Source organism: Rhinoderma darwinii, chromosome 3 (genome assembly GCF_050947455.1).
Source record: "Rhinoderma darwinii isolate aRhiDar2 chromosome 3, aRhiDar2.hap1, whole genome shotgun sequence".
NCBI classification, from domain to species: Eukaryota; Metazoa; Chordata; class Amphibia; order Anura; family Rhinodermatidae; genus Rhinoderma; species Rhinoderma darwinii.
The window spans coordinates 241620796-241648468 of NC_134689.1; the positions used below are offsets into that span (position 1 = coordinate 241620796).

Genomic DNA, 27673 nt, shown 5'->3' on the forward strand with positions numbered 1-27673 from the left:
TTCGCCAATATCTACCTTCCAAAAGGGCAAGATATGGCGTTAAGCTCTACAAATTGTGTGAAAGCGGGTCAGGATATACCACCGCCTTCAGGATTTATGAAGGGCGGGACCGCACAATAAATGTTCCTGGATGCCCCCCTGATCTTTCCACCAGCAGTAAGATTGTGTGGGAGATAATGCAGCCTCTGCTTCACAAAGGGTACCACCTGTACTGTGATAATTTTTATTCGAGTGTGCCCCTGTTTAGGCATTTGCATGCTGCAAGGACTGGGGCATGTGGTACCATGCGCAAAAACCGAATTGGTTTTCCACAGCAATTAGTGGGGAAGCGCATGGTAAAGGGGGACTCCTGTGCTTATGCATCTGAAGAATTGCTGGCGGTCAAGTTCAGGGATCGCAAAGATGTGTATGTGCTAAGCACGATTCATACCGCAGGAACAGTGGCAGTGAGGGAAAGAGGGGCAACATCGGACAAGCACAAACCAGTGAGCGTGTCCGAATATAACAAGTACATGGGGGGGGTGGATTTAAGCGACCAGGTTTTACAGCCCTATTTAGTAAAACGCAAAACTAAAACCTGGTACAAAAAAGTGGCCATTTATCTGTTACAGGTGGCAATCCACAACTCATTTGTGCTCTATAAAAAAAACAGAGGCAGAGACACATACCTGGATTTCCAGGAGAAAATTATTGAAGGCCTCATTTTTGATGTTCAGGACACCCGAGAATGCCCCCAGTCTGAGGATGTCACGCGACTGACTGAAAGACACTTCATCAGTCGGATTCCCCCAACAGCAACCAGAAGCAACCCCCAGAAAAAGTGCCGCGTCTGCAGAAAAGACGGGCACCGCAAAGATTCCCGATATTTCTGTCCCTCATGTCCCTCGCAACCAGGCCTGTGCATTGAGCCATGTTTTAAAAAATACCACACTGTTCTGAATTATTAGATTTTAGTTAATTTGTTGAAAATATATTTGCCCTACATTACGTTTTTATTTTTCCCCTGATTTTACTCCAAGGGTGAGGGAGGGAATGGGTGGGGGGTGGATGTCATGTTTGATGTTTTCTAAAGTTCATCTGCTGGAGAGCTCCATTTGCATTAACCTGAAATTTCTTATTTTAGAAAACCCCAAAAAATAAATTCCCATTATACCCCTAGATGAATATTTTGGGATTTCTGCTTCAAGAGCAGATATTTTGGAAGTGTTATAGAAACTCTGTTGAGTTTTGTAAAACCAGCTTTGAAAAAAAGCGATTTGTGAAATAATCTTCTTCTATCCTCCGCCCTCCTACATCTCTATGTGATAAATAAGGCCACATATTTGGTATCCCCATGCACGGGAGAAGTGGCAGAATGTGAACGGAGATTAATTTTGACCGTGGTCTAAGCCGTGTGTGAAAAATGCTGGTATAAACTGACGCATTTGCTAAAAAATTGCTAATTTTATTTTGATCCATCTTATTCAAGAAACTTTCAGAAGAAAACTGGACTGTCTAAAAATATGATAAACCCCTTGAAGGAAACCTTGTGGGGTCTACTTGTGTGAATGAAGTCATTTATGGGGTGTTTCTAATGTTTCAGCAGCATTAGGCTCCCCAGAAAACAGTATGCGGCTCTAAAATCAAATGCAAAATTCCTGGACCGAAAATGCCAAAAAGCCTCCTTTTATGCCAAGCCCTGGCACATGCCCGCACAGTGAATAAGGCACACATATTTGGTATCCCCATGCACGGGAGAAGTGGAAGAACGTGAAAGGAGATGAATTTTGGCCGTGGTCTATACCGTGTGTGAAAAATACTAGCCTAAACTGACGCATTTGCTAAAAAAGTGCTGATTTTATTTTGTTCCATCTTATTCAAGAAACTTTCAGAAGAAAACTGGACTTGCTAAAAATATGATAAACCCCTTGAAGGAAACCTTGTGGGGTCTACTTGTGTGAATGAAGTCATTTATGGGGTGTTTCTAATGTTTCAGCAGCATTAGGACCCCCAGAAAACAGTATGCGGCTCTAAAATCAAATGCAAAATTCCTGGACCGAAAATGCCAAAAAGCCTCCTTTTATGCCAAGCCCTGGCACATGCCCGCACAGTGAATAAGGCACACATATTTGGTATCCCCATGCACGGGAGAAGTGGAAGAACGTGAAAGGAGATGAATTTTGGCCGTGGTCTATACCGTGTGTGAAAAATACTAGCCTAAACTGACGCATTTGCTAAAAAAGTGCTGATTTTATTTTGTTCCATCTTATTCAAGAAACTTTCAGAAGAAAACTGGACTTGCTAAAAATATGATAAACCCCTTGAAGGAAACCTTGTGGGGTCTACTTGTGTGAATGAAGTCATTTATGGGGTGTTTCTAATGTTTCAGCAGCATTAGGCCCCCCAGAAAACAGTATGCGGCTCTAAAATCAAATGCAAAATTCCTGGACCGAAAAGGCCAAAAAGCCTCCTTTTATGCCAAGCCCTGGCACATGCCCGCACAGTGAATAAGGCACACATATTTGGTATCCCCATGCACGGGAGAAGTGGAAGAACGTGAAAGGAGATGAATTTTGTCCGTGGTCTATACCGTGTGTGAAAAATACTAGCCTAAACTGACGCATTTGCTAAAAAAGTGCTGATTTTATTTTGTTCCATCTTATTCAAGAAACTTTCAGAAGAAAACTGGACTTGCTAAAAATATGATAAACCCCTTGAAGGAAACCTTGTGGGGTCTACTTGTGTGAATGAAGTCATTTATGGGGTGTTTCTAATGTTTCAGCAGCATTAGGCCCCCCAGAAAACAGTATACGGCTCTAAAATCAAATGCAAAATTCCTGGACCGAAAAGGCCAAAAAGCCTCCTTTTATGCCAAGCCCTGGCACATGCCCGCACAGTGAATAAGGCTCACATATTTGGTATCCCCATGCACGGGAGAAGTGGAAGAATGTGAAAGGAGATTAATTTTGGCCGTGGTTCACACCGTGTGTGAAAAATGCTAGCATAAACCGACGCAATTGTTAAATTCTTGCATTTTTTTCCAATTTTGCCCACTTTAGTGAAAAAAAAAAAAATGATATATACTGACAAATGCCACTAAAACAAAGCCCTATCTGTCCTTTAAAAAGAGTGTAAAATTCAAAGATGAACTTTATTCACCTGCTGAGTTATAGTCATGTAAAGAAGCGCATAGCAAAATTGTGAAATTTGCTCTGGTCATTTAGCTGTAAAACAGCCTAGTCCTTAACCGGTTAAAGCATACAAACTACTATAAATGTAGATCTTCAATACACACGTCTAACCCCATATTTTCAGAACCCATACTAAGCTACTTAATATAATTTTTTCTCAACATTTCTTACCTTACCATACCCAATAGTTATCCTATCAGTGAGCTCTATAGACTAGACTATGTTACCCAAGGTTAGAATTAGGCAATTATATCAATACTGAAATGTATGATAAGACCAAATATATATCAGTCAGTTAACTTGAACCAGTTGCTACCTGTATGACCATCAAAGTAAGGCCACACGTAGCGGCCAGCGGGTAGCCAAAAACAGCATTTTTTGCGTGCGCAAAACGCACACCCTCGTGTAAATCAGGCCTAAGGGTCACTACGATTGCGGCGATACCAAATATGTATAGCTTATTTATGTTTTACTACTTTTGCACAATAAAAACACAAAAATAATTAGTTTTTGCATTGCAGCATTCCTAGAGCCATAACTTTAGTATTTTTCTGATGATGTAGCCTAGCCATATGTGGGATTGTATTTTTGCGGGACAAAATGTAGAATTTTGGGGTTCGTGGGACTTATTGATTAACTTTTATTATATTTTTTTGGGGGGAACGGCATTCACCATATTATTTGGGTCATTAAGATTGTGGCAATATCATATACAGTGAAGGAAATAAGTATTTGATCCCTTGCTGATTTTGTAAGTTTGCCCACTGTCAAAGACATGAACAGTCTAGAATTTTTAGGCTAGGTTAATTTTACCAGTGAGAGATAGATTATATAAAAAAAAATAAAAAAAAATAACATTGTCAAAATTATATATATTTATTTGCATTGTGCACAGAGAAATAAGTATTTGATCCCTTTGGCAAACAAGACTTAATACTTGGTGGCAAAACCCTTGTTGGCATGCACAGCAGTCAGATGTTTTTTGTAGTTGATGATGAGGTTTGCACACATGTTAGATGGAATTTTGGCCCACTCCTCTTTGCAGATCATCTGTAAATCATTAAGATTTCGAGGCTGTCGCTTGGCAACTCGGATCTTCAGCTCCCTCCATAATTTTATCGATGGGATTAAGGTCTGGAGACTGGCTAGGCCACTCCATGACCTTAAAGAGGCTCTGTCACCAGATTTTGCAACCCCTATCTGCTATTGCAGCAGATAGGCGCTGCAATGTAGATTACAGTAACGTTTTTTTTTTAAAAAAACGAGCATTTTTGGCCAAGTTATGACCATTTTCGTATTTATGCAAATGAGGCTTGCAAAAGTACAACTGGGCGTGTTGAAAAGTAAAAGTACAACTGGGCGTGTATTATGTGCGTACATCGGGGCGTGTTTACTACTTTTACTAGCTGGGCGTTGTGTATAGAAGTGTCATCCACTTCTCTTCACAAAGCCCAGCTTCTGGCAGTGCAGCACTGTGACGTCACTCACAGGTCCTGCATCGTGTCGGCACCAGAGGCTACAGATGATTCTGCAGCAGCATCGGCGTTTGCAGGTAAGTCGATGTAGCTACTTACCTGCAAATGCTGATGCTGCTGCAGAATCAACTGTAGCCTCTGGTGCCGACACGATGCAGGACCTGTGAGTGACGTCACAGATCTGCACTGCCAGAAGCTGGGCGTTCTGAAGAGAAGTGGATGATACTTCTCATCAGAAAGCCCAGCTAGTAAAAGTAGTAAACACGCCCCGATGTACGCACATAATACACGCCCAGTTGTACTTTTACTTTTCAACACGCCCAGTTGTACTTTTGCAAGCCTCATTTGCATAAATACGAAAATGGTCATAACTTGGCCAAAAATGCTCGTTTTTTAAAAATAAAAACGTTACTGTAATCTACATTGCAGCGCCTATCTGCTGCAATAGCAGATAGGGGTTGCAAAATCTGGTGACAGAGCCTCTTTAAAGGAACAGTGTCCTCACAAATAATTTTTTTATATGTTAAAGATGTTAGTGCTTTATTAAAAACGTTTATATTTATTTGTGTGTTTGTGTTTTACTTTTTCTTATTTTTACACTTTTTCTTCCCTATGGGGGCTGCCATTTTTTGTTCCATTTCTGTATGTGTCGATTAACGACACATACAGACATGGAATACGGCAGCCACAGTCCCATAGGGACTGCGAACGGCTCCCGTCCCATTCACTTCTGTGTACGGCGTCTGTGTGGGAACTGCGCATGCGCCGCTCCCACACAGTCCAATTTGAAATTGGCGCCGTCCGGCGGCATTTTCCTGTGGACCGGAAGTCACGGCCGGACAGTAATATTACTACTTCCGGTCGCGGCTTCCGGACTTGTGCACTTGGACCAGCGGCAGCAGACGGAGTGGACGGGCCGGAGGGAGCCGCGGCGGCAGGAGCAGGTAAGAGATTTCAATGTATGTTCGTGTTTGTGTGTGTTTACTACTGTATGTAAACCTACTACACTGTGTGTTAGCTCAAAAAATGGCGACACACAGTGTAGGAGGTTACACCGTTCAAACCCCTCGTTTATCCCGGCACTAGCCAGGATAAAGGAGGGGGGGATGCTGAGAGCTCACTAGAGCGAGGGCTTTTTACCCAATTTTGCAATGCTGCAATTTTGGGAATAGCTCCATCTAGTGACCAGAAATGGGAAATATTATAAATTAGAATTAATTTATAATATTTCCTGACTCGTGAAAAAAAAAAAAAAAATTTGAACAATGTTTAATCACCCACACACTAAATGTTTAATTTAAAAAAAAACAACATGTTTTTCTGGCAACACATTCCCTTTAATGTGCTTCTTTTTGAGCCACTCCTTTGTTGCCTTGGCTGTATGTTTCGGGTCATTGTCGTGCTGGAAGACCCAGCCACGAGCCATTTTTAATGTCCTGGTGGAGGGAAGGAGGTTGTCACTCAGGATTTGACGGTACATGGCTCCATCCATTCTCCCATTGATGCGGTGAAGTAGTCATGTGCCCTTAGCAGAGAAACACCCCCAAAACATAATGTTTCCACCTCCATGCTTGACAGTGGGGACGGTGTTCTTTGGGTCATAGGCAGCATTTCTCTTCCTCCAAACACGGCGAGTTGAGTTAATGCCAAAGAGCTCAATTTTAGTCTCATCTGACCATAGCACCTTCTCCCAATCACTCTCAGAATCACCCAGATGTTCATTTGCACACTTCAGATGGGCCTGTACATGTGCCTTCTTGAGCAGGGGGACCTTGCGGGCACTGCAGGATTTTAATCCATCACGGCGTAATGTGTTACCAATGGTTTTCTTGGTGACTGTGGTCCCAGCTGCCTTGAGATCATTAACAAGTTCCCCTAGTGTAGTTTTCGGCTGAGCTCTCACCTTCCTCAGGATCAAGGATACCCCACGAGGTGAGATTTTGCATGGAGCCCCAGATCGATGTCGATTGACAATCATTTTGTATGTCTTCCATTTTCTTACTATTGCACCTACAGTTGTCTCCTTCTCACCCAGCGTCTTACTTATGGTTTTGTAGCCCATTCCAGCCTTGTGCAGGTCTATGATCTTGTCCCTGACATCCTTAGAAAGCTCTTTGGTCTTGCCCATGTTGTAGAGGTTAGAGTCAGACTGATTAATTGAGTCTGTGGACAGGAGTCTTTTATACAGGTGACCATTTAAGACAGCTGTCTTTAATGCAGGCACCAAGTTAATTTGGAGCGTGTAACTGGTCTGGAGGAGGCTGAACGCTTAATGGTTGGTAGGGGATCAAATACTTATTTCTCTGTGCACAATGCAAATAAATATATATAATTTTGACAATGTGATTTTCCAGTTTTTTTTAAAAATATAATCTATCTCTCACTGGTAAAATTAACCTAGCCTAAAAATTCTAGACTGTTCATGTCTTTGACAGTGGGCAAACTTACAAAATCAGCAAAGGATCAAATACTTATTTCCTTCACTGTATGTGTGTTTTTATTTTTTTTATACTTTCACAAAGTAAAACCACTTTTTATGGAAAAATTATTTTATTTTTACTGTGCAATTCTTTTACATTTTTAAATAAATATTATTTAACTTTATTAAGTTAGTTTTTTTTTTACTTCCACTAGGGGACTTCACAATGCGAGCTTCTGAACGCAGATATAATGCTTTGGTATACTGAGTATACCAAAGCATTACTGCCTGTCATTGTAAAACTGACAGGCAGTCTACAAGGATGTGCCTCTGGCACGGCCCAATAGGCATACAATCATGGCAGGCCTGGGGGTCTTTGTTAGGCCCCCGGTTGCCAAGGCAACCCATCGGCGAGTGGCGATTGTTGACAGAGAAAGTAAGCTCCCTCTGTCAAGCTACTTAAATGCCGCAGTCGTTAGCCGGGCTTCAGCGGTCATCACGCGAGCACAGCTTCTGTTCCTACATGCATGCCAGAAGGCAGGAAGGGGACCCTTCCCCTGATGTGCATATGCGTGAAAGTGCGTTAAGGGGTTAAATTGCTGTTTCCCTGCAAAACTGCGCAGCCAGTAACAATTAATTTGAAAACCAAGCGGATTTGCTCTAAAACCTCATGTCTACGTGGTTTTCGACCACATCGTTGCCGCTACATGTGGCCTTACCCTTACGAAGGGTATAAAAACACTGTGATAGAAACTACTACACGTGCCTGACAAAAATCTTTGTTCCCCATAAACTAAACTTTAGAACGGTATAAGCCTTACATAGCCTATGTACCACTCACCTTGGGTTGATCAGTAATAACATTAGTTTCCATCAGATCAGACTGGTTGGGAATTTTGACCTAAAATAAAAGATACAGAAAATTACACACATGAAGGACTGTACTTCAATGAAGTTTATGTCAAGTTCAGAAAAATTTAGATGAAAACTTTATACGTCAATTGGATATGTCACAGATGTATTATCTGTAACGGTCTGACCAAAAGAAACCCCCCCACTAAAAATGGTGAGTGATCGCATTCAGGTATATCCCATTAACTATAATTGAGAGTGAACACTTATGCAGAGCTATATCACTGCAGGATTCTAGGGGGACCAGATTGGTGGGGGTACAACTGCCAATCGATATGCAATAAACGTCTATGATGTGAATACCCCTTTAAATGTATCCCTTATCATTAAGACAGTTGTATACTATGAACTGTACTGTTCACCTAAAGTATCTCATCTTTATACATTAATACAGAATGTCAGAATATAATTTTACCAAAACAAGGGGAGGGTGAACTTGGAAATTAAAGGAAACCTGTCACCAGCATTTTAACTATTAAACCAGCAATACCTGGTGGAAGTGAGTGAATAATTATTTTTATGTAACCTGTAATTATCTTCTAAGTCGGCTCTGTACCTTTAGTATTCAGTTTTTTAGTGTTCCTGTACCGTATGCTAATGAGCATAAAAGAGTCATATCTTCGTTTGAAAAGAGTCATATCTTCATTCCTCAAGCCTTTTGGAATTAACCCCACCTCATTACTATTGATTGACAGCTTACTTTTGATTGACAGCATTCAGGGTGGGCCAGTTTTCGGCAGTGGGCAGGCATAAGAAGAGGAATGAACGAGACTGTTTGCAGACCGTTATTTAAGGTCAGAGGAAGAGTTTAGGAGAGGGGATAATGCCAATTAACTTTTGACAGCAGCGGCCAGCGAGGAGTGAGTAGAGCTCAATAGGTGAAATGCTGGTGACCGGTTCCCTTTAAGCCAGTCTTGCGTGGTTTGTCACTACAAAATTTTTTTTATAGGGCTATACAAGAATCTGAATTATAGAGCAGTGATTCATAGGATCCTTTTACAAGGGCCAATTATCGGGCAAAGGAGTCAGTCAGTTCCGTCTCTTACGCTTCTCACTCGTTTCGCATCAGCGCGGAGACTGAGGCTGGGCGCTGGATGATGAGGGGGTGCGTCGCATTGGGCGTTGGGAGTCCAACAGGTTTCGCACTTACGTTCGCCCTCGTTTGTTATAAATACTGTACTGTTAATTGTTTGTTTGGCGGTGGGTTGTGCTGTTGTGGTCGTGGTGGATCGGCTTACGTGTGTGTGTGCTTGTTTTCTTTTCATTTCAGATCAGCGCCCATGCCCGGTATGGCTGTTAGGTCACTCATATGTGCATTGGGGGGCCCTGAGGGCGGATGCCGCCCCGAGGGTCGTCAGCTACGAATTCCGCATAATGACGCGGTCCTACATTGGCTGGGGTTCAGAGATATGTTATGGAGCCGGGTATTAACCGAGTTTCAGACATACTCACAACTAGATCGGGTTCCGGAGGTCCTGGTGTTACACGTGGGCGGGAATGATTTGGGTGTGCGCCCCTTTAGGAAGCTGGTATGGGATATTAAGCACGATCTTTTGTGCTTATGGGCTTCTTATCCGCGCCTAGTTGTAGTCTGGTCTGACATAGTCCCTAGGAGGCATTGGCGGTTGGCAAGGTCTGTGGATAGGATTAACAAGGCCCGTATTAAAGTGAACCGGGCGATGTCCCGTTTTATAACCAGGAATGGTGGAGTTTGTGTGCGTCCCATGGATTTGGAGTTAGGAGAAGGTAATTTTTGGAGGAGTGATGGAGTGCATCTTACCGAGGTTGGGATGGATTTGTGGAGCTTGGCCTTAGCAGAGGGGATTGAAAGGGCGGTGGTGGTTTGGAGGGACTCACAGGCTTAAGGTGGTCAAGGCCTGTTTCGCTGTGGCGGGGGGAGACCTTGAGGTTGGTCAGTACAAACTGGTGGGGGGGGGGTCGCATCGAGAGTATGCGTCCTCCAGAAAGGTATATTATTTGGAAGACTTCATAGGGTGTTATCCCTTTGAAGTGGTCTTCTGGTAGTTGGAGCCATCTGCAGAGGTGAGTGGTGCCTCCGAGCTGGTTTACGGCTGGAGGTAAATAGTTGATGGTGGTTGCAGATGGCTAACTCAAGGTAAAAAAAATTGAAAAATGGCTTCAAGGACTTCCCCTGCTGTAATTGGTGTTAATGTTGTTATTATTATTGATACTGACCCATGTTGGGTCATGTGAATTATAGGAGGAATTCTTTGGTTGAATTCCTCGTATTTATCCTAATGTTTTGGATTAAATTGCATTTTTTCTAAATGTTGTAAATTAATAAACGGCTGCTGTGACTATTTTCACATCCAACTTCGGTTGTCACGTGTCTTTCTTGGGTTGGGGGAAAGAAAAAGTAGAATAGGAAGGTTCAACAGCACACGACTCTACTTAGGCAGGTCAAGGAGAGGCTGGACTGCAGCCTAAAAGATGTAAGGGGAAGCCTCCATGACCGCTATAGGAGGGAAGGGGTTAACAATTGTGGGTCAAGTAGGGGTCAGTGCAGGGGAGGGCAGGAAGGAGTTGGGGAGGGGAGGAGTAGAGGGTTGGTATAACATTCTTCTCGCTGTTTTCGGCATTGAGCCAGAAGCAGCAGGAAGAGTAACAGTAAATTAGCAAGCTCCCACTCTCCCGCCCTTCATTTTCTTTGATCTATTGGGTCTTTTCGTATGAGTATAGTTTGTCTCGGCGCAGATTTAGCTTGCGCTAGTAATTGTGTGTATGATTTGAATGTAATTTGTTGTTTTTCATTTTAGGAGCAGGACAAGGTGTCATAGCAGCCGGCCAGGGGGAGTCCTTGAGGTTGGTCAGTACGAACTGGTGGGGGGGGGGTCGCATCGGGGGTATGCGTACCCAGAAAGGTATATTATTTGGAAGACTTCATAGGGTGTTATCCCTTTGAAGTGGTCTTCTGGTGGTTGGAGCCATCTGCAGAGGTGAGTGGTGCCTCCGAGCTGGTTTACGGCTGAAGGTAAATAGTTGATGGTGCTTGCAGATGGCTAACTCAAGGTAAAAAAATGGAAAAATGGCTTCAAGGACTTCCCCTGCTGTAATTGGTGTTAATGTTGTTGTTATTATTATTGATACTGACCCATGTTGAGTCATGTGAATTATAGGAGGAATTCTTTGGTTGAATTCCTCGTATTTATCCGAATGTTTCGGACTAAACTGCATTTTTTCTAAGTGTTGTAAATTAATAAACGGCGGCTGTGGCCATTTTCACATCCATCCTCGGTTGTCACGTGTCTTTCTTGGGTTGGGGGGAGGAAAAAGGAGAATAGGAAGGTTCAACAGCACATGACTCTACTTAGGCAGGTCATGGGTATGAAGAAATTCCACTACCTCCAACCAAAAGGGGGCAATTCTGGGACACATCCACATACAATGTATAAAAGTACCAACCTCCGACTGGCAGTGAAAACAACTATCTGAGGTCAATGCTCCCATCCTCTGAAGTCTAACTGGCGTGTAATAGATCCTATACAAAAACCGTGACTGTATCAGAAAATCCCTTGCACTTACCACCGAATCAAAAAAGGAAAATTCCACCTCCTTCCAGTCCTCCTCTGTCAAAACAGGGACATCACCCCTCCATCTCATATATGCCTTATCAAAGGGTATAGTGCCCAGGGATGTCATGAAGGTGTACAATTGGGTGAGGACCTTTAAAAGATCTCGAGCACTAAGAAGGTCCTCCAGCCTAGAGAAACCCACCTGAGGTGACAGAGAGACAAATTGGCCACACCAGGCATGCCGCAGCTAGAGATAATGAAAAGAGGGTGTACCCGAAATGTGAAATCTATCCTTAAGTTCAGAAAAAGATACAAAGCCAGAATCTGCATTACATACCTGACCCAGGAATTTGACCCCTGCCCCCCGACCACATCACCGCTCCCGGCAACGATTCAAGATGGGGCAACCAAGGATTATTCCATAGCGGAGTCCTAGGTGAGTATGAGGGGACCGTATTGACCTCTAGCAGAGCGGGTGCCGCCCCCCAGGCCACAGCCACCATCCTAAGGGGAAGTGGTACGCAGCCCGGGGATTTAAATCTATATAGCAAATTTATGAGACTTTCATAAGAAGTCATAAGTGGCTGCAGTACTTAGATCTATATCTATCCACCAACGTGCAATCACCAGTTGAGAAGCTAAGTAATATATATAAAGATTTGGCGCCGCTATTCCCCCCAGGGGCCTGCAATATACTGAACCTAGGAATGCCACCCTGCCTATAAAACGATCGCAGTGTACTATGAAGCTGTCTAAAGAATTTTCTAGACAACACAATAGGACAGGCATGGAATAGGTATAAAAATTTAAGCAAGTATATCATCTTAAATAAATTAATTCTGCCATACAGTGACAACGGAAGGTTTCTCCAGGTGTTCAACTGTCTCTCAGTGGCTACTACCAAAGGGTCAAGGTTTAGATCCCCATACCTTGATACAATAAGGGAGATCCTAATCCCCAGATAGGTAAATTGGGAGACTATCTGCAATTGTACAGAGAGGTTCTGGCTGGAGCAATAACCAGGAGTAAGTGGAAACCTAACGGATTTGTCCCAATTCACCGATAGACCAGAACAGCTGCCAAATGTATCAATCAGCTCAAAGAGAGAAGCCAAGGAAGGACCATCATCCGCCAATTATACCAAAGTATCATCTACATACAGAGATATTTTTTCCGTTATGCGTCCTTTAGTGATACCATGTATGTCAGAGGATTGGCGGATAGCCACTGCCAGGGGGTTCTATGGCAAGGGAAAATAATAGTGGGGAAAGTGGGCAGCCCTGACTGGTACCACGTCCCAATAAAAAGGAGTCAGATAAATCCGGATTCGTTCTCACCCTAGCACAAGGTCCCTTCTATAGGAGGCGAACAAGAGCCAGAAACCATGGACCAAAATTTAACCTGGAAAGGAGCATCCATAAATACCGCCACTCAACCGAGTCAAAGGCTTTATATGTATCCAGAGAAAGAACGAACCCAGGAGACACATCCCCGTCCCCGCATCAATATTCAAGAACAATCTATGTATGTTAATGTCCGTACTCTTCCCCGGCATGAAGCCCGTTTGATCAGGGTGAACTAAAGACAATATAATCTTCTTTAATCTATTGGCAAGGATTTTGGCTAGTATCTTAACATCTGAATTAATAAGTGAAATGGGATGATAAGAATCCGCTAGAGTAGGGTCCTTCCCTGGCTTCAACACCACCACAATAAGTGCCTCCCGCATAGAAGCCGGCAAGATGCCCAACTCAAGAGCACTAGAATAGACGTCCCGAAGTCTCGGCACCAAAACATCACCATTGGCTCTATACCACTCACCCCCCAATCCATCAAGTCCTTACCCGAAGGTAAGGGATGAATAGCGGCCTCTATTTCTTCAACTATAATCAGGCTATCTAACGCAATTGCCTGAGCAGCCGACAGACGCCATAAGGGAAGGGTGTGTAGAAATCGCTCTACAGTACTTGCTGGACCACCACATTTTGAGCTATATAGTGCAGAATAAAAATCCCAAAAGATCTTATTTATCTCCTTCGGGGTAGTACATAATATACCCTCCAAGGAGAGAACGGATGGAATGGACACACAGGGATGCTCTGACAGATATGCCAGGAGTCTACCAGTTCCTATCACCAAACTCAAATACAGATGCCTCGGCAGCTAGCACTCGTTTCCTAGACTGCTCAGTATGCAGAATAAGCAACTCCCTTTGGGCTCTTGCCCATTGGCTCTTGGTTTCAGGTTGAGGATTCATAATATATTCTTGCTCAGCCCTTTGGACCTCACACGTCAGGAACCTCTCTTTGTCCCTGGAGGATTTCCTATATTTAGCCACCCCTGCTATAAATGCTCCTCTCACTGTAGCTTTGTATGCATTCCACACAATTAGCAGGTCTGGTTGGGAGGAATTTTTTTCCCAATAAACTACGTGAGAGGCTGAGACCTCTGACACTACCTCAGTATTACTAAGCAGATGTAGCCTCCAGACCTTAGAGTCAATGTGAGGACCAGATGAAAATGTTAAGAGAAGAGCTAAATGATCGGATATACCCCTGGGAGTAATAGTAATGGAATTAACTGCAGGTAAAAAAATCTCCAGATGCTATGGCAAGGTCAATCCTATAGAATGTTTTATGAGTAGATGAGTAATAATTGTATCATTTGTCTGATGGAAATTTACAACGCCACACATCAGTGAGATGAAGTGCCGATGACCAGGAGTTAAGGTAAGTAGATGCCTGGTCTGCCCCTCCTGTACGATCCACCGTGGCATCTGGTACAGCATTACAGTCATCCATACACAAAACCGGACTCACCGGAAACTCTGACAATTTCTTATAATATATCGACCAAAATAATCACAGGCCACCTGCAGCACCTCCAGACGCAAACTTTTGGCTATTAGGAGCGATACTCCTCACGAATAATTAGAGTATGAGGAGTGATATCCCCCCGCTATCCAGGCACGTTTAACAGCCAGCACCTTTTAACCGGTTAAATGAGTCTCCTGTAAACATATGATATGTGGGGAATGCTTCTTCACAAAGTTAAAGACAAGAGCTCTCTTAAATTTAGAATTAAAGAGGCTCTGTCACCACATTATAAGTGACCTATATTGTACATGATGTGATCGGCGCTGTAATGTAGATTACAGCAGTGTTTTTTATTTAGAAATACTATCATTTTTGACGGAGTTATGACCTATATTAGCTTTATGCTGAGTTTCTCAATGGACAACTGGGCGTGTTTTACTATATGACCAAGTGGGCGTTGTACAGAGGAGTGTATGACGCTGACTAATCAGTCTCATACACTTCTCTCCATTAATTTACGCTACTGAAGTGGTCAGGAGAATGAATACACATCACGTCCTGGCTGGAGGTAATGTATATTCATTGTCATGACACATGAGTAGCGTTATAGTGTGTTTATGTGACTGCACATAGCGATATAGCTATATCGCTATCTGTAGTGTAAATGAATGGAAAGAAGTGTATGACGCTGATTGGTCAGCGTCATACACTCCTCTGTACAACGCCCACTTGGTCATATAATAAAACACGCCCAGTTGTCCATTGAGAAACTCATTAGCATAAAGCTAATATAGGTCATAAGTCCGTCAAAAATGATGGTTTTTCTAAATAAAAAACACTGCTGTAATCTACATTACAGCGCCGATCACATCATGTACAATATAGGCCACTTATAATGTGGTTACAGAGCCTCTTTAAGCCCCCGAACATTCCATCCAACTTAGTATCTTAATTGAAGTCATAATGCATCCAGAGTTGATACAGCAGCCCGAGAACACAGGCAGTCACGTAACCTGGAAGGAGGGAAAGCCACAGCACAACAATCAGACATCCACATTAGAATATAGAACAGTACTATACAAACAATATTAGCCCCTAAATAACCCCTGTCAGACACTAAACTAGATAAGTGAAGACCTTTACCCTGTAACTACAGAACTATTAGAGAACAGTGGTCTCTGACTAAACTAAAACCTACAACACTAGTATAGTCCCGAGACCTGACTCCCGTAACTGGGTAATATTATTTCAGACATATAACATATTAGGCTAGAACCACGCCCATCCAGAAAATATATGTGAACATCAAAGCATGTATATCAGAAATGGCATACAATTCTTAGAACCCAGATTTAAAGAACAGAACAACAAATGCAGACTCTTGTGCATCAAAAAAATTATTCAATCAGGAGAAGCCCCGCCAGGAGCACGTGGTGCAGCCTCTGCCCACTCCAGAGCCTCAGTGGAGGACAGAAAGAATTTCGATGTGGGCCCATCAATCACTCTTAGTTTGGCAGGATACAGCATGGCATATTTTTATCCCTTCTCCCGTAGTTTCTTACGGACTTCCGTAAATTGGACACGTTGCCTTCTGATGTTAACCGAGAAATCCGGGTATATGGAGATACGTTGACAGTTATATAGGATAGTTCCCTTTTTCCTTGCCGCCTGTAAGACAGCATCCCTGTCTCTGAAGTGTAGCAGGCGTGAAAGCAATGGATGTGGAGACCCACCCAGAGGACCCATATGTGCAAGGACCCTGTGTGCCCACTCAATGGTAAAAAAGGCAGAGAAGTTTTCAACAGCCAGGGTATCTTTTACAGAAATTTGACCGCGTCCGCACCCTCTGTCTTTTCTGGTAATCCCACAACACGGATATTATTGAATCGAAGACGATTTTCAAAATCGTCTGCTCGGTCGCCCGAAGCCACTACCTGTCTCCTCAAATCTGCAATTTGAGCCGGAATAGGGCGTAAAGTGTCTTTCACTTCAGAGATTCTGCGCTCATTGTCAGTAGTACGGTCGCAGATTTTCTGCATATCATGCCTCAGTATAACAAAATCTTGACGCAGTTCATCAACTTTGGTAACAAGCTTAGACTGACAGGAATTGATACCTGCCAGCAATTCTGTGAATCTTACATCCATATGTGAGGAGGAGACAGGCTGGTCTTGTGGGGACATTGGTCTCGGTGGACTCAGGGATCCATCAAACATTGATAGTGAAGGATAAGTAGATGCAGGTAATCGCAGAGGTCTGGAAAACTGCTCAAGTTTCTTTGCCACTTGAGCTTTGATTTTAGAGATATTGGCACCTGAGGGACCAGCATCCAGAGAGTGAAATGGAGGATCTTCCATCAGTCATCATCAGAGGGGGGGGGGGCAAGAGTTCCCTGCTAGGGACTTACTCTTCCCTTTTTTTCCCCTATTACCTCCCATATTATAAGCACTAGATTCCAGAGTGTGCTCAGACGGTGGGGACACAGGGGGGGAGAGGAGGGGCAAGCCAGCAGTTCTTATACTGCAGTATAGAAGCGAGTGCGTCGTCAAAGCAGGGCTCCGGGTGTACCTACACACCTAAACATGTAGCAGTAGCTGACCCCACACCAACACAGTGAAGTGCGTTTATCCCAAGACTCTGAGAGGGTTTCCAGGACAGTGCGTCCACAGTCAGTAGCGTGGGATGGAGGAGGGGAGACCCGACTGCTCAGCTACCTCCCAGCCAGAAGAAAACACTGTTTATCGGGTGATATTTCCAGTCCTCAGGGCCCCTCAGCCAGCACACTTCGCAAGGAGAAAGCACAGTGGAAGAGACCGCTCCTCGTCAACCGTCCGTGCCTCTAGTTCCCCTCAGCCGCCCACCACGCGCCAACCGGAAGTGCCGGGCCTCACTCCGTTCTTGGCTGCAATCTCGTTTATGCCGGTCCACACCTCAAATCGTACCACTGGCAGACACCGGAGGGTAAGTGGACACCTGTCCTCGCTGTTAGGCGTTTAAATCTGCAGAATAGCTGTGATATTCCAAGGATGAGGAGTCAGGGAACTCGGGAGCTCAGTGAAGCACGTCTGCTCAGTCAGACATCCGGCCACGCCCCTCCAGGGTTTTGCCTTCTTAACGCCTTGTTTTGGGAATTGGTTTCTCGTTGTTCCTGGCGTTCCTCTACACTTATAGTTGCTCTTCTTATTCTCTGAGCTTCTGTTTTCCTTCGTCTTTTAGCGATTGTCTCTTCTTCAGAGAAATTTGTTCTTTTTGGTGGCATATTTTTAGTGCAATTAAACCATTTAAGGCAATTATACTCTTTAAAACAATTACGCCTTTTAAGGTTCTTTCGCTCCTTAGAGCAGTTGTGCCACTTAAGGTGGTTACGCCTCTTTGGGCGTTTTTTAGCCTCTTCGGGCTCTTATTAGCCTTTTTGGTTGTTATTAGCGTCTTCAGGACTTCCCCCTCATCACCACCTCTGGCTTTCCCCCCTCCCGTCCTTATCCACCGCTCGACCACTCCCACCACTCCTACTGGAATATCCACCACTCGACCACTCCTACTCGAAAATCCACCACTCGACCACTCCCACTCAAAAATCCTACGCTCCAACTCGATTGTCTACCACTCCCACACGAAAATCCTATTCCTCACCACGTCCAGTAAGGCTGGGTTCACACGACCTCTTTTCAGATGTAATGGAGGTGTTTTACGCCTCGAATTACGCCTGAAAATACGGCTCCAATACATCGGCAAACATCTGCCCATTACTTTCAATGGGTTTACGATGTACTGTGCCGACGACCTGTCATTTTACACGTCGCTGTCATTTTACACGTGCGTAAAAAAGACGGCTCACCAAAGGAAGTGCAGGACACTTCTTGGGACGTAATTGGAGCCGTTTTTCATTGACTCCATTGAAAAACAGCTCCAATTACGTCCGTAATGGACGCCGCGAAAAACGCGAGTACGAGCAATTACGTCTGAAGTTCAGGAGCGGTTTTCTCCTGAAAACAGCTCCGTAATTTCAGACGTATTTGCCGTTATCGTGTGAACATACCCTTACACTTACCTGCTGTTGTTGCTTCTATCTTCAAAATGAAATAATAATAAGGAATTGGAAAGAAGGAGAGGTATTAGGTTTGGCGCGTATCACAGAGTTTGGTTGTATGTGGTAAAAGAGAGAAAAGCAGTTGAAAAAAAAAAATTCAACCGTGCCTCGGACACCACGTCCTCGCAAATTCAACTGTGCCTCGGACACCACATCCTTGCCAAATATATATATATTTAAAAAAGATGTGTAGCTCTTCCTGCATGTTAGGTAAGGGTTTATAATTGGTTTGATATAACTTCTTAGATGGTGATGTAAGCTCAGTGCCTAAGTAGGAAATAGATTAATGTTTCTTTTGTAATCTATAGTTATATATCAGACTTTGAACTTTCGTGAACTATTAATAGGTAAAATGGATGACTTCTTTGTATTGATCTTATAAAAGGAGACTTCACCAAAGCTGGTGATGGTGGTGAACGCTTCTTTTATTGAGATTTTGGGTTTAGAGCAGATTACATAATAGTAGAAAATACATGTTGGGTTATGATGGTAGAAGATACATGTTGGGTTATAATAGTAGAAAATATATGTTGGGTTATAATAGTAGAAAATACATGTTGGGTTATAATAGTAGAAGATACATGTTGGGTTATAATAGTAGAAGATAGATGTTGGATTATAATAGTAGAAGATACATGTTGGGTTATAATAGTAGAAAATACATGTTGGGTTATAATGGTAGAAGATACATGTTGGGTTATAATAGTAGAAAATACATGTTGGGTTATAATGGTAGAAGATACATGTTGGGTTAGAATAGTAGAAGATACATGTTGGGTTATAATGGTAGAAGATACATTTTGGGTTAGAATAGTAGAAAATACATGCTGGGTTAGAATAGTAGAAGATACATGTTGGGTTATAATGGTAGAAGATACATTTTGGGTTATAATAGTAGAAAATACATGCTGGGTTAGAATAGTAGAAGATACATGTTGGGTTATAATGGTAGAAGATACATTTTGGGTTATAATAGTAGAAAATACATGTTGGGTTAGAATAGTAGAAGATACATGTTGGGTTATAATGGTAGAAGATACATGTTTATAGGTAGCCGTTTGACTTAGTACCTGCAAGACAAGTCCCATGATAGGCAATGACAGAGAGAGTCCTGGTGCAGGAAGCGGCCATCGATCGATCTGATTGCAAACTAGAGCAAAATAAAAATAATTGTTTTTGTCATTATGTTGTATGAACACAATTTAATGTTCAAAAATCAACAGTTTGACCACTTTCACCAAAGTAAGTCAATATCACTGAGAAAAATAGCTGTAGTCCTACAACGGGAACAAGCTCAAAATACTGTATCACTGAAAAAAATTCTTAAAATATAAGGCTATGTTTACATAACCTCTTTACACTGTGTTCGGCATATACACCAAGAATGTTCCTGGTGCTTATGCTGAAAGTATTCCGACGCATGAAAAAAGAATGACCTTTAAGAATATGCATCGCTCCAAACAAAAAATATATATATTTTGTTTTTATAATGCGAGTCAATAGGCACTGTATGCAACTGTATAGTGTGCGTATGTATGCATATACTTATTCAAAGTATGTATGTACATACGCATTCATCAGGCCCAGTCCTTTAATCCGGTGGCAGATCTCAGGGGGCAATAAGGCTGCCCACTTACATATTATGTATTTAAATGTACCAAAATGTATCCAATGTGTATATCCAGCCAATGTTTAAAGGACTATAATTGCTGGGGGAAGATGAGGCTGGGCTGGGAAATGTAGTATTGAATTCCAGCCTTTCAAAAAAGTGTTCGGTCATTTAACACATGGGCAGGGTTGGTCCACCCCTTTGTGAGCAGCTCTCTGCCTGTTTCATAGAGGAGGACCTCTTCTACGACACCCATATGCCCTAATAGGGGATATAAAAAGGGGCTGACTTCATGAGACAGCCCCTTTAATAACAGACATCTAGGTATATACCCCAAGCCCTTACCCTACTCTACCCATGCTTGTTGAGGGTACCCCTTGGAGCATCATACTTGACATAACTACCCATTTTGACGATGTTGTAATCACCACTGTCTTATCCTTCTTCACGTGATATATGGAGGAAACAGCATAAAAGAGGACATCTAGACTCCTAAGATCACAGTTACCGTAAAAAAAACTTTCTAAATTATTTCAAAGGTCTGTCAGTCTGCTCAAATTTGCAATTAGTGTTCTAAAGGAATAATGGCTAGACAAAACCAAATTGCTGAAACAAACAAGCTAGGAGAGCCTTCTTTTTTTCTAATTGAATGACTGTTGTCATGTTTCATATACAGGTTGTAGAAAAGTTACATGATTTTATGCAGGAAAGTAAGATTGCTTTGTTGACCATATAAAATTTCTTCATTCACATTCTTACCAGCTTCAAGACAGGGTTCCAATTTGTTAAAATACTCTGGGGCTATGAGTTGAAGGAGTGTGTGAAACAAGTTGGTGTAAGGTAAACTGGAGAGAAGAACTAGAGACTGTAAAGGAAGCAGACGGATATGTATTCAGTCATTTAGGCATGTACATGATGTAGGGAGCTGTTCATAACAAAAAAGATTATGCAATATATAGCCAGATTCAAATGCTTGATGGGATGGTTAAAATAACTGGTAAACATAAATTTGGCCATGGACTTGCATAGCTGAATGAAACCATAATGTATTTAACACTCTCTATTTTATAGAAAGACCATTGTCCGAGATAAAACTCATTTTGAGCTCATACACAGTGGAGGAGTCTTCTGAAAACTAGTGCAAGGGAAAAATTGAGGATTTGCCAATAGCAACTAATCAGATTCCATCAAATTCAAGCTATCACTTCTCGTAGTTTGGTGACAGGCTCTAGTGGCTTGTTTATGTTTAGATTGTTTCTGGATCTATTATATATCTGCATATAGTAGATAAAACTGTATGCTTTACGTAAAACAGCTTAATTTTATACATATCTGAGCAATTAATTTGCCTTTATGTATATATTTAAAGATGATTACAGATGAGAAAGACCACATGGCCGCATCCACAACACTTTGGCTAGAAAGGTGCTTTGATTACGGCTATATTATTCCTCCTCTAGGTCAATAAACCATGCACACTAATCAGAATATATGACCTAGTTCCAATAGGTTTCTCACGATGACAGGTAATCTTTAACATTGAATATGAATAAACTAGTTATGAAATTGAATATAAATAAATCTTGAGGTATACTTTATTTGACAAAGTTAAAGGGTTATTCCCATCTAAGACATTTATAGCATATCCATGGGATATGCCATAAATGTCTGATAGATGCGGGTCAGCTCTGGGACTCGCACCTATCTTGAAAGTGGGGTCACCCGACCCACTTCCCACCTCACGCCGCTGCATCAAACAATCAATCAATGGAGAGATGGCCACCTATTGATTCCTGAGATGGGGGTTGAGTGACTCCCGTACTCGAGATAGGTGCCAGAACTGGGACATGCATCAATGAGACATTTATGGCATATTCCGTGGATATGCCATAAATTTCTTAGATGGGAATACCCTTTTAAAATTGTATCATATTTGTTTCTATTCACTATATATGTTTAATGTCTATGTGCCAACTGATTTTATAGAAAACATGACTTCTTACCTTCTGAAAGTATCCTCTTTTTACAGAACTGTCTCTCACCTGTCGGAAATATACATACCCATAGTAATGGGCAGTATCTCTCTGTAAGTGGGGAATCAAAACAGTATGTTTGTTAATACATGGATAAAGTAAGGATCATTGACCTAGTCTTTGTTAAATATATAACGTGGTTTTATGATTAATATTTAGACTAGACCATGACATTTATAATCAACACACAAAGAAACAATAGAATTGTTGTACTCACCATGAAAGCTATTTCTCGTTGTGTACACAGAACCATGGCCGCTAAAAAACACGCCAACTTGCCACTAGAAGAGTTTTGGCTCTGCCCAGGAAAGCCATACCTTTCCTACAGACACTGGATTAATCAGTTTGTACAGAAAGCAGTAGGAGAAGACAAAGAACAAACCACATTTCCATGATCCCAAGAAAAAGCAACCGACCGGTATAACAACAGGTCCCAGGTCTAGAAAAAAACAAAAAGGGCAGGATCTGTGTCCCCCAATAAATACAAAGAGAAAAAGATTTTCTTGTTTATATCACAGCACTATGGGTCATTCTAAAGCAGTTCCAGAGGTTTGGAAGAAAAATAAAATAAAAAACAGCCATGTGACCCGCCCCAACACACAGCTGCCTGCAGCACCTTGCGACATAGACTGGCATCAGACAAGGCCAAATAATTAATCTGGAAAAACTTGGTGAAGGTGTGCACCGAAGCCCAGGTCGCAGTCTTGCAGACCTGGGCACTTGAAGCTTGATGCCTGACCACCCAGGAGGCACCAAAAGTCCTTGTAGAATGGGTAGTGACCTGAAGGGGAGGAACTTTACCCTTGGATCGATAGGGTTTCGAAATCACAGACCTGAATGAATGCACAATGGTGGCCTTGGACGTTGCCAAACCCTTACTTAGTCCTTCAGGAGCAACAAAGAGCATCGGAGCGCCTAAACGACTCCTTCACAGCCAGACAGATGCAGACAGCTGTCTCCACATCAAGCTAGAGCAAGGCCTTTCACTTGGATGAGATGGGAAAGGGCAAAAAGAGGGAAGGGGAAGCCAATCCCCTCATCAATATGGTAGGTAGGGACAACCTTCGGGAAGAAAAATGGGACAGGCCGAAACCACCTTTTACTTATGGATCATCAAAAATTAGGACTTTGAGGACAAGGGAGCGAGTTCCGAAACCCGTCTGATGGAAGTGAGAGCCACCAGGAAGGCAACCTTCCAGGAAGTAATCATAGCAAAACATCCCACAAGGATTCAAAAGTAGCGATCTGAAGGGCTTCCAAAACCAAATAAGATCCCAAGGCTCAGTGGGCTGTCTAAATGGACTAACGGTATGAGACATTCCCTGTAGGAAGACTTTAGTTGATAACGAAGGGCCAAAGCCTGCTGGAAAAAATTGGGCAAGCCGTAAACCAGAGCCTTAAGGGAAGACAAAACCCAGATCAAGGCCGGTTTGCAAGAAAGACAGGATTCTAGGTGCAAAACATACCATAGGATGGAAACTACACTGTTCGCACCAGGAAAAATAAGCCTTCCAGGAACGGGTTTACACCTTGTTCAATTGAGGCTTACTGGCCTTCAACATTATCTTGATTGCTGGTCCAGAGAGACCCAGGCCCATAGAACCTCGCCTTCAACAGCCATGCCGTTAAACACATCTTATGTAAAGTGGGGTGGAATGGCGGAACTTGGGAAAAGAGGTTGGGATGAGCTGGAAGACACCAGTGTGTCGACAAGCAAGTAAACTAAATCGGCGTAGCAAGCACAGCAATTCCGGCGCCACCAGGATTGTGTGGACGCCTGCCCACTTGAGCATTCTGAGCAAAAGAGGAGGGAAAAGATACAGAAGGGAAAACTCATCCCATGGGGGGACCAAGGCGATGGCCCCTGGATCCCTCGATCTGGCCATGTAGGTCAGAACCTTGTGGTTGAGACGAAACCTGAAGAGATCCACGCTTTATGTGCCCCACTTCTCACAAAGTGATGTAAAACTCTTGGAAGAAAGGACCACTCTCCTGGATCTAGTTTCTCCCGACTTAGGAAGTCTACAGCCAAGTTGTACACTCCTGGTATATGGACCACTGATAAGGCTAAAACAAGATTCTTTGCCCATAGAAGAATCTTAGAGGACTCCTGCAGAGCTGATTGGCTCTTGGAGCCACCCTGTTCAGATAAGCAGCCGCCGTGGGGCTGTCGGTGTGGATCCTGACCGGGTGACCTTAGAGGAGTGTCCAATGGGAGAAGGCCAGGAAAATTGCCCTCAGTTCCTGAACAGTGATCTGAAAAGAGGACTCCTCCGTCGACCTGGTGCCCTGAATCGTGTTTAGGGCAAAAATAGCACCTCACCCAGACAGCCTGGCATCCGTTGAGATGACAAGCCACTGAAGGGGAAGGACCTTCATATTGTAATGGCTGGCAAAGTCTCCGACCAGCATAACTCCTGATGCATCTGAGAAGGCAGGAGGATTCACTTGTCCAGGCAAGTCCGAGACTTATCCATCGCAAAAGTATCTATTCCTGGAGGGATCTGGAATGGAATTAGGCATATAGGACTGCCACGAATGTCAAGACCATCCTGTCCAGAACCAGCATGCAGAAAATAATGGAGTAGAGAGTATTCCTTCAATGGAGGGCCAACTCTTCCCGGGATCTGGGTCTTATCCTCCTGGAGATGAAGAACCCTTGTAGATCTGATATTGAAGTTCTTTCCCAGAAACTCCATGTTCTGATATGGGACCAGAAAGGATTTTTCTTTGTTGATGATACAGACAAATGTTTTCAACATGTCCAGAGTGATGTGGAGATTGTGGAGATTTTTTTGTCTGGAAGGAGCCTTCCCCAAGAGGTTGTTCAGGTAAAGGATGACAGTGACTCCCCTGGAACGGAGAAGCGCCATGAGAGGCACCAGGACCTTGTTGAAAACACGAGGAGCCAAAGCGAGCTTAAGTGGAGGGTGACGATTTGGAAATCACAAGGACCGATCGCGAAACGAAGGAAGTGCTGGAAGGACTTCGCAATGGGGATAAGTAGGCATGCATCGAAAATGTCGATAGATGTATGGGACTCTTCTTGTTCCAGTGATGCTACCCCCAACCGCAGAGATTCTATGCGAAAGCTGTATACAAAGCAGTTCAATATTTTCAGATCCAGAATTGGACTGAGGGTCTCGTCTACTTTGGGAACAGTAAAGAGACACGAGTAGAACCCCTGTAAACGATCCACCTGAGGAACTGAGACGATAGAGTAGGGAGGGAAGAGCCTGGGAAAAAACAATAGTGCACTGTGGTGCGCGAGGTGGAGTCAACAGAAAGAAACTTGGTAAAGGAGGAGAACTCTATCTTGTTAACTGTCGATACTTTTGGACCCAGGCGTTGTCCACATGAGTGAGCCGTGTCTCCTGAAAGGAAAGCAGTCGACCACTCACCGGATTGGCAACACATGTAGGGAGACTCCTTGATGCTGAAGGAGTCTTGGCAGATAAGGACTTCTAAGCCTTAGGACAAGGTTGCCAGGCAGATCTGGATTTGAAGAAAATGTGCCTGGGCTCGGTGAAACAAGCAGTCCTCTTGTCTGGTCTCTCGGAATAGAATGACTTCTGGGAGGAGCACAGTGTGTATGGTTCTGAGGCAGCAGAGAACTTTTATCACTGGTAGCTTTAGAAATAATTTCGACCAGATGCTTGCCAAAAAAATCTGCCACCATCAAGGGCTTACTTGGAAGCTTGATCTGCCGGATGTGCGGGAATTGAAGCAGGCTGACTCAATAAAAATCTAGAGGCTTGGATTACCTGAGAAGAGAGCAGTCAGATACTGCTGTGGCGCTCCCTCCAAGATACAGCGGTGCAATTGTGTATTCCAAACCAAGCAGGCCTTACTCACCCAGGTGAATGCAAAGGCTAGGCGCAGAGCTGAATTTACTGCCACAAATGCAGACTTGGTCTGGGAATCCAGTTTCTTGTCGAGAGGGTCACTGAGTGATGCCGCACCTGACAGTGAGATGGTGGAGCTCCTAGACAGCCGTGAAATAGGCATATCCACAGAGAGAAAAAGAAGCAGAGTATTAATGCGTTTTGAAACAGTCAGACACCTGTCAGGATGTTCCCATTATTTGCATGAAATCTCCTCAAACTCGCTATGGTTTGTGTAGCATGGCCTTTGGTGCTGTAAGGTTCCCTCTCCTGAGAAGTGGTGATGGGATCACCCTTTACATGAATGGTGTCCCTGACAGCACATATCAATGCCTGCATGGTAGCTGCTAGTTGTGGGTCCTGAACCAGATTCTGAATCGAATCAGAGGATACAATGGAGGAGGGCGACTGATCGTGATAGGAAACAGTTTCTCCATTGATGCCTCTAACAGGGGACCCATGGAGGGAGACTGAGAGGAGCAATTCTGGTCTCTGGTTCTTCTGTGCCTCATGTGCGATCTACCACGAGAGGTAGATGGTGAGAGGAAGGGGGGGGGGGGGCATTGAGTTCCTTATCTACAGAAAAAAATCTGTTAAGTTCTGTCTCTTGATGGGCTGGTTTCATACTCACCCTCAGGAGTCTTCGGGTGTTCGCAGGGTCACCTCTTCAGTATCCTCACACTGATAGAGGGATACTGCCACTCTGCCTGCCAACGCAGAAAATTCAGGTTAGATGATGGGCAGTGAGAATAATTCAGTGCAGAGAACTGCCTTGTTTCCCGGCACCCACAGGAGGTTGAATAGGCTGACCACCCTCCTTCTGCTAGAGAAGAGAAAATAAATAAAACTAAAATAAAAAATAATAGCAGACCAGAATTATCAGGTCATGACTGCCTCTTACGGATACTAGGCTAAAACTGATTTAGCTAGAGTCTGTGGGAAGGGTATGGCCTGCCTGGGCGCAGCTAAGACTCTTTCCTACCTGTCAGCCTCCCAGTGGCAAGGGCCTATTCTTATGGTGCTGCGTTCCGCAATAATACAAACGAGAAATAATATTTATTGAAGCTCAAGAAAGGCAGTACATTCTGTTCAAAATAGCATCATACCATATGTCCCTTTTTACAGGATCCATGCCAGATATGTCAGATCTGTTTTGATTAGTTTTGTAACCATTCCTAATGGATCCCACTGATTTACAATGGGTTTTTAATCCCTTGGCGACATAGAACATACTATTACGTAACTGTCGCCAAGGTCTTAAGGCAACACAACGTAACTGTACATTGTGTTGCTGGTGCGGGCTAAGAAACTGGGCCCGCACCATGGCCAGTGGGTGTCAGCTGTATATTACAGCTGACACCCTGCTGCATGGCCAGAACCGGAGTTAGCCTCTGATCCGGCCGAATTAAACCCTTAAATGCAGTGCTCAAAAGCGAGCGCTGCATCTACGGGGTTTACCAGCAGATCGGAACCCAGCGATGCGATCGCAGGGTCCTGATAGCTGCTTTGGCAGACCAGAGGCCTAACAATGGCCTCCTGTCTGCCAAGTATGGAAGCCTGTTAGGTCCTGCTCGGAGACGGGGCCTAAAAAGGCTTCCGGTCCCAGTAACAAGATGGTCCCTGCCATTAACCCCTTAGATGCCGCGATCAAAAGCGATCGTGGCATCTTAGTGGTTTGAAGCCGATCAGCATCGCTGCGGCATGATTACAGGGGTGTCGATCGTTGCTATAG

At 43.5% G+C, this 27673-nt stretch overlaps 1 protein-coding gene across 2 annotated transcripts in view; it reads right to left on the bottom strand.

Annotated features, from left to right (window-relative positions):
* DENND6B (DENN domain containing 6B) overlaps window positions 1-27673 on the bottom strand; it is an 83588-nt gene that overhangs the window by 40102 nt on the left and 15813 nt on the right. For both annotated transcript variants that reach the window (XM_075857582.1, XM_075857580.1), the window contains exons 5-8: window positions 22028-22108; window positions 20784-20889; window positions 19486-19565; window positions 7906-7965 (exon numbers count right to left, since the gene is read on the bottom strand). In XM_075857582.1, coding sequence (XP_075713697.1) covers window positions 7906-7965; window positions 19486-19565; window positions 20784-20889; window positions 22028-22108 — 327 coding nt within the window. The remainder of the gene's footprint in view (window positions 1-7905; window positions 7966-19485; window positions 19566-20783; window positions 20890-22027; window positions 22109-27673) is intronic.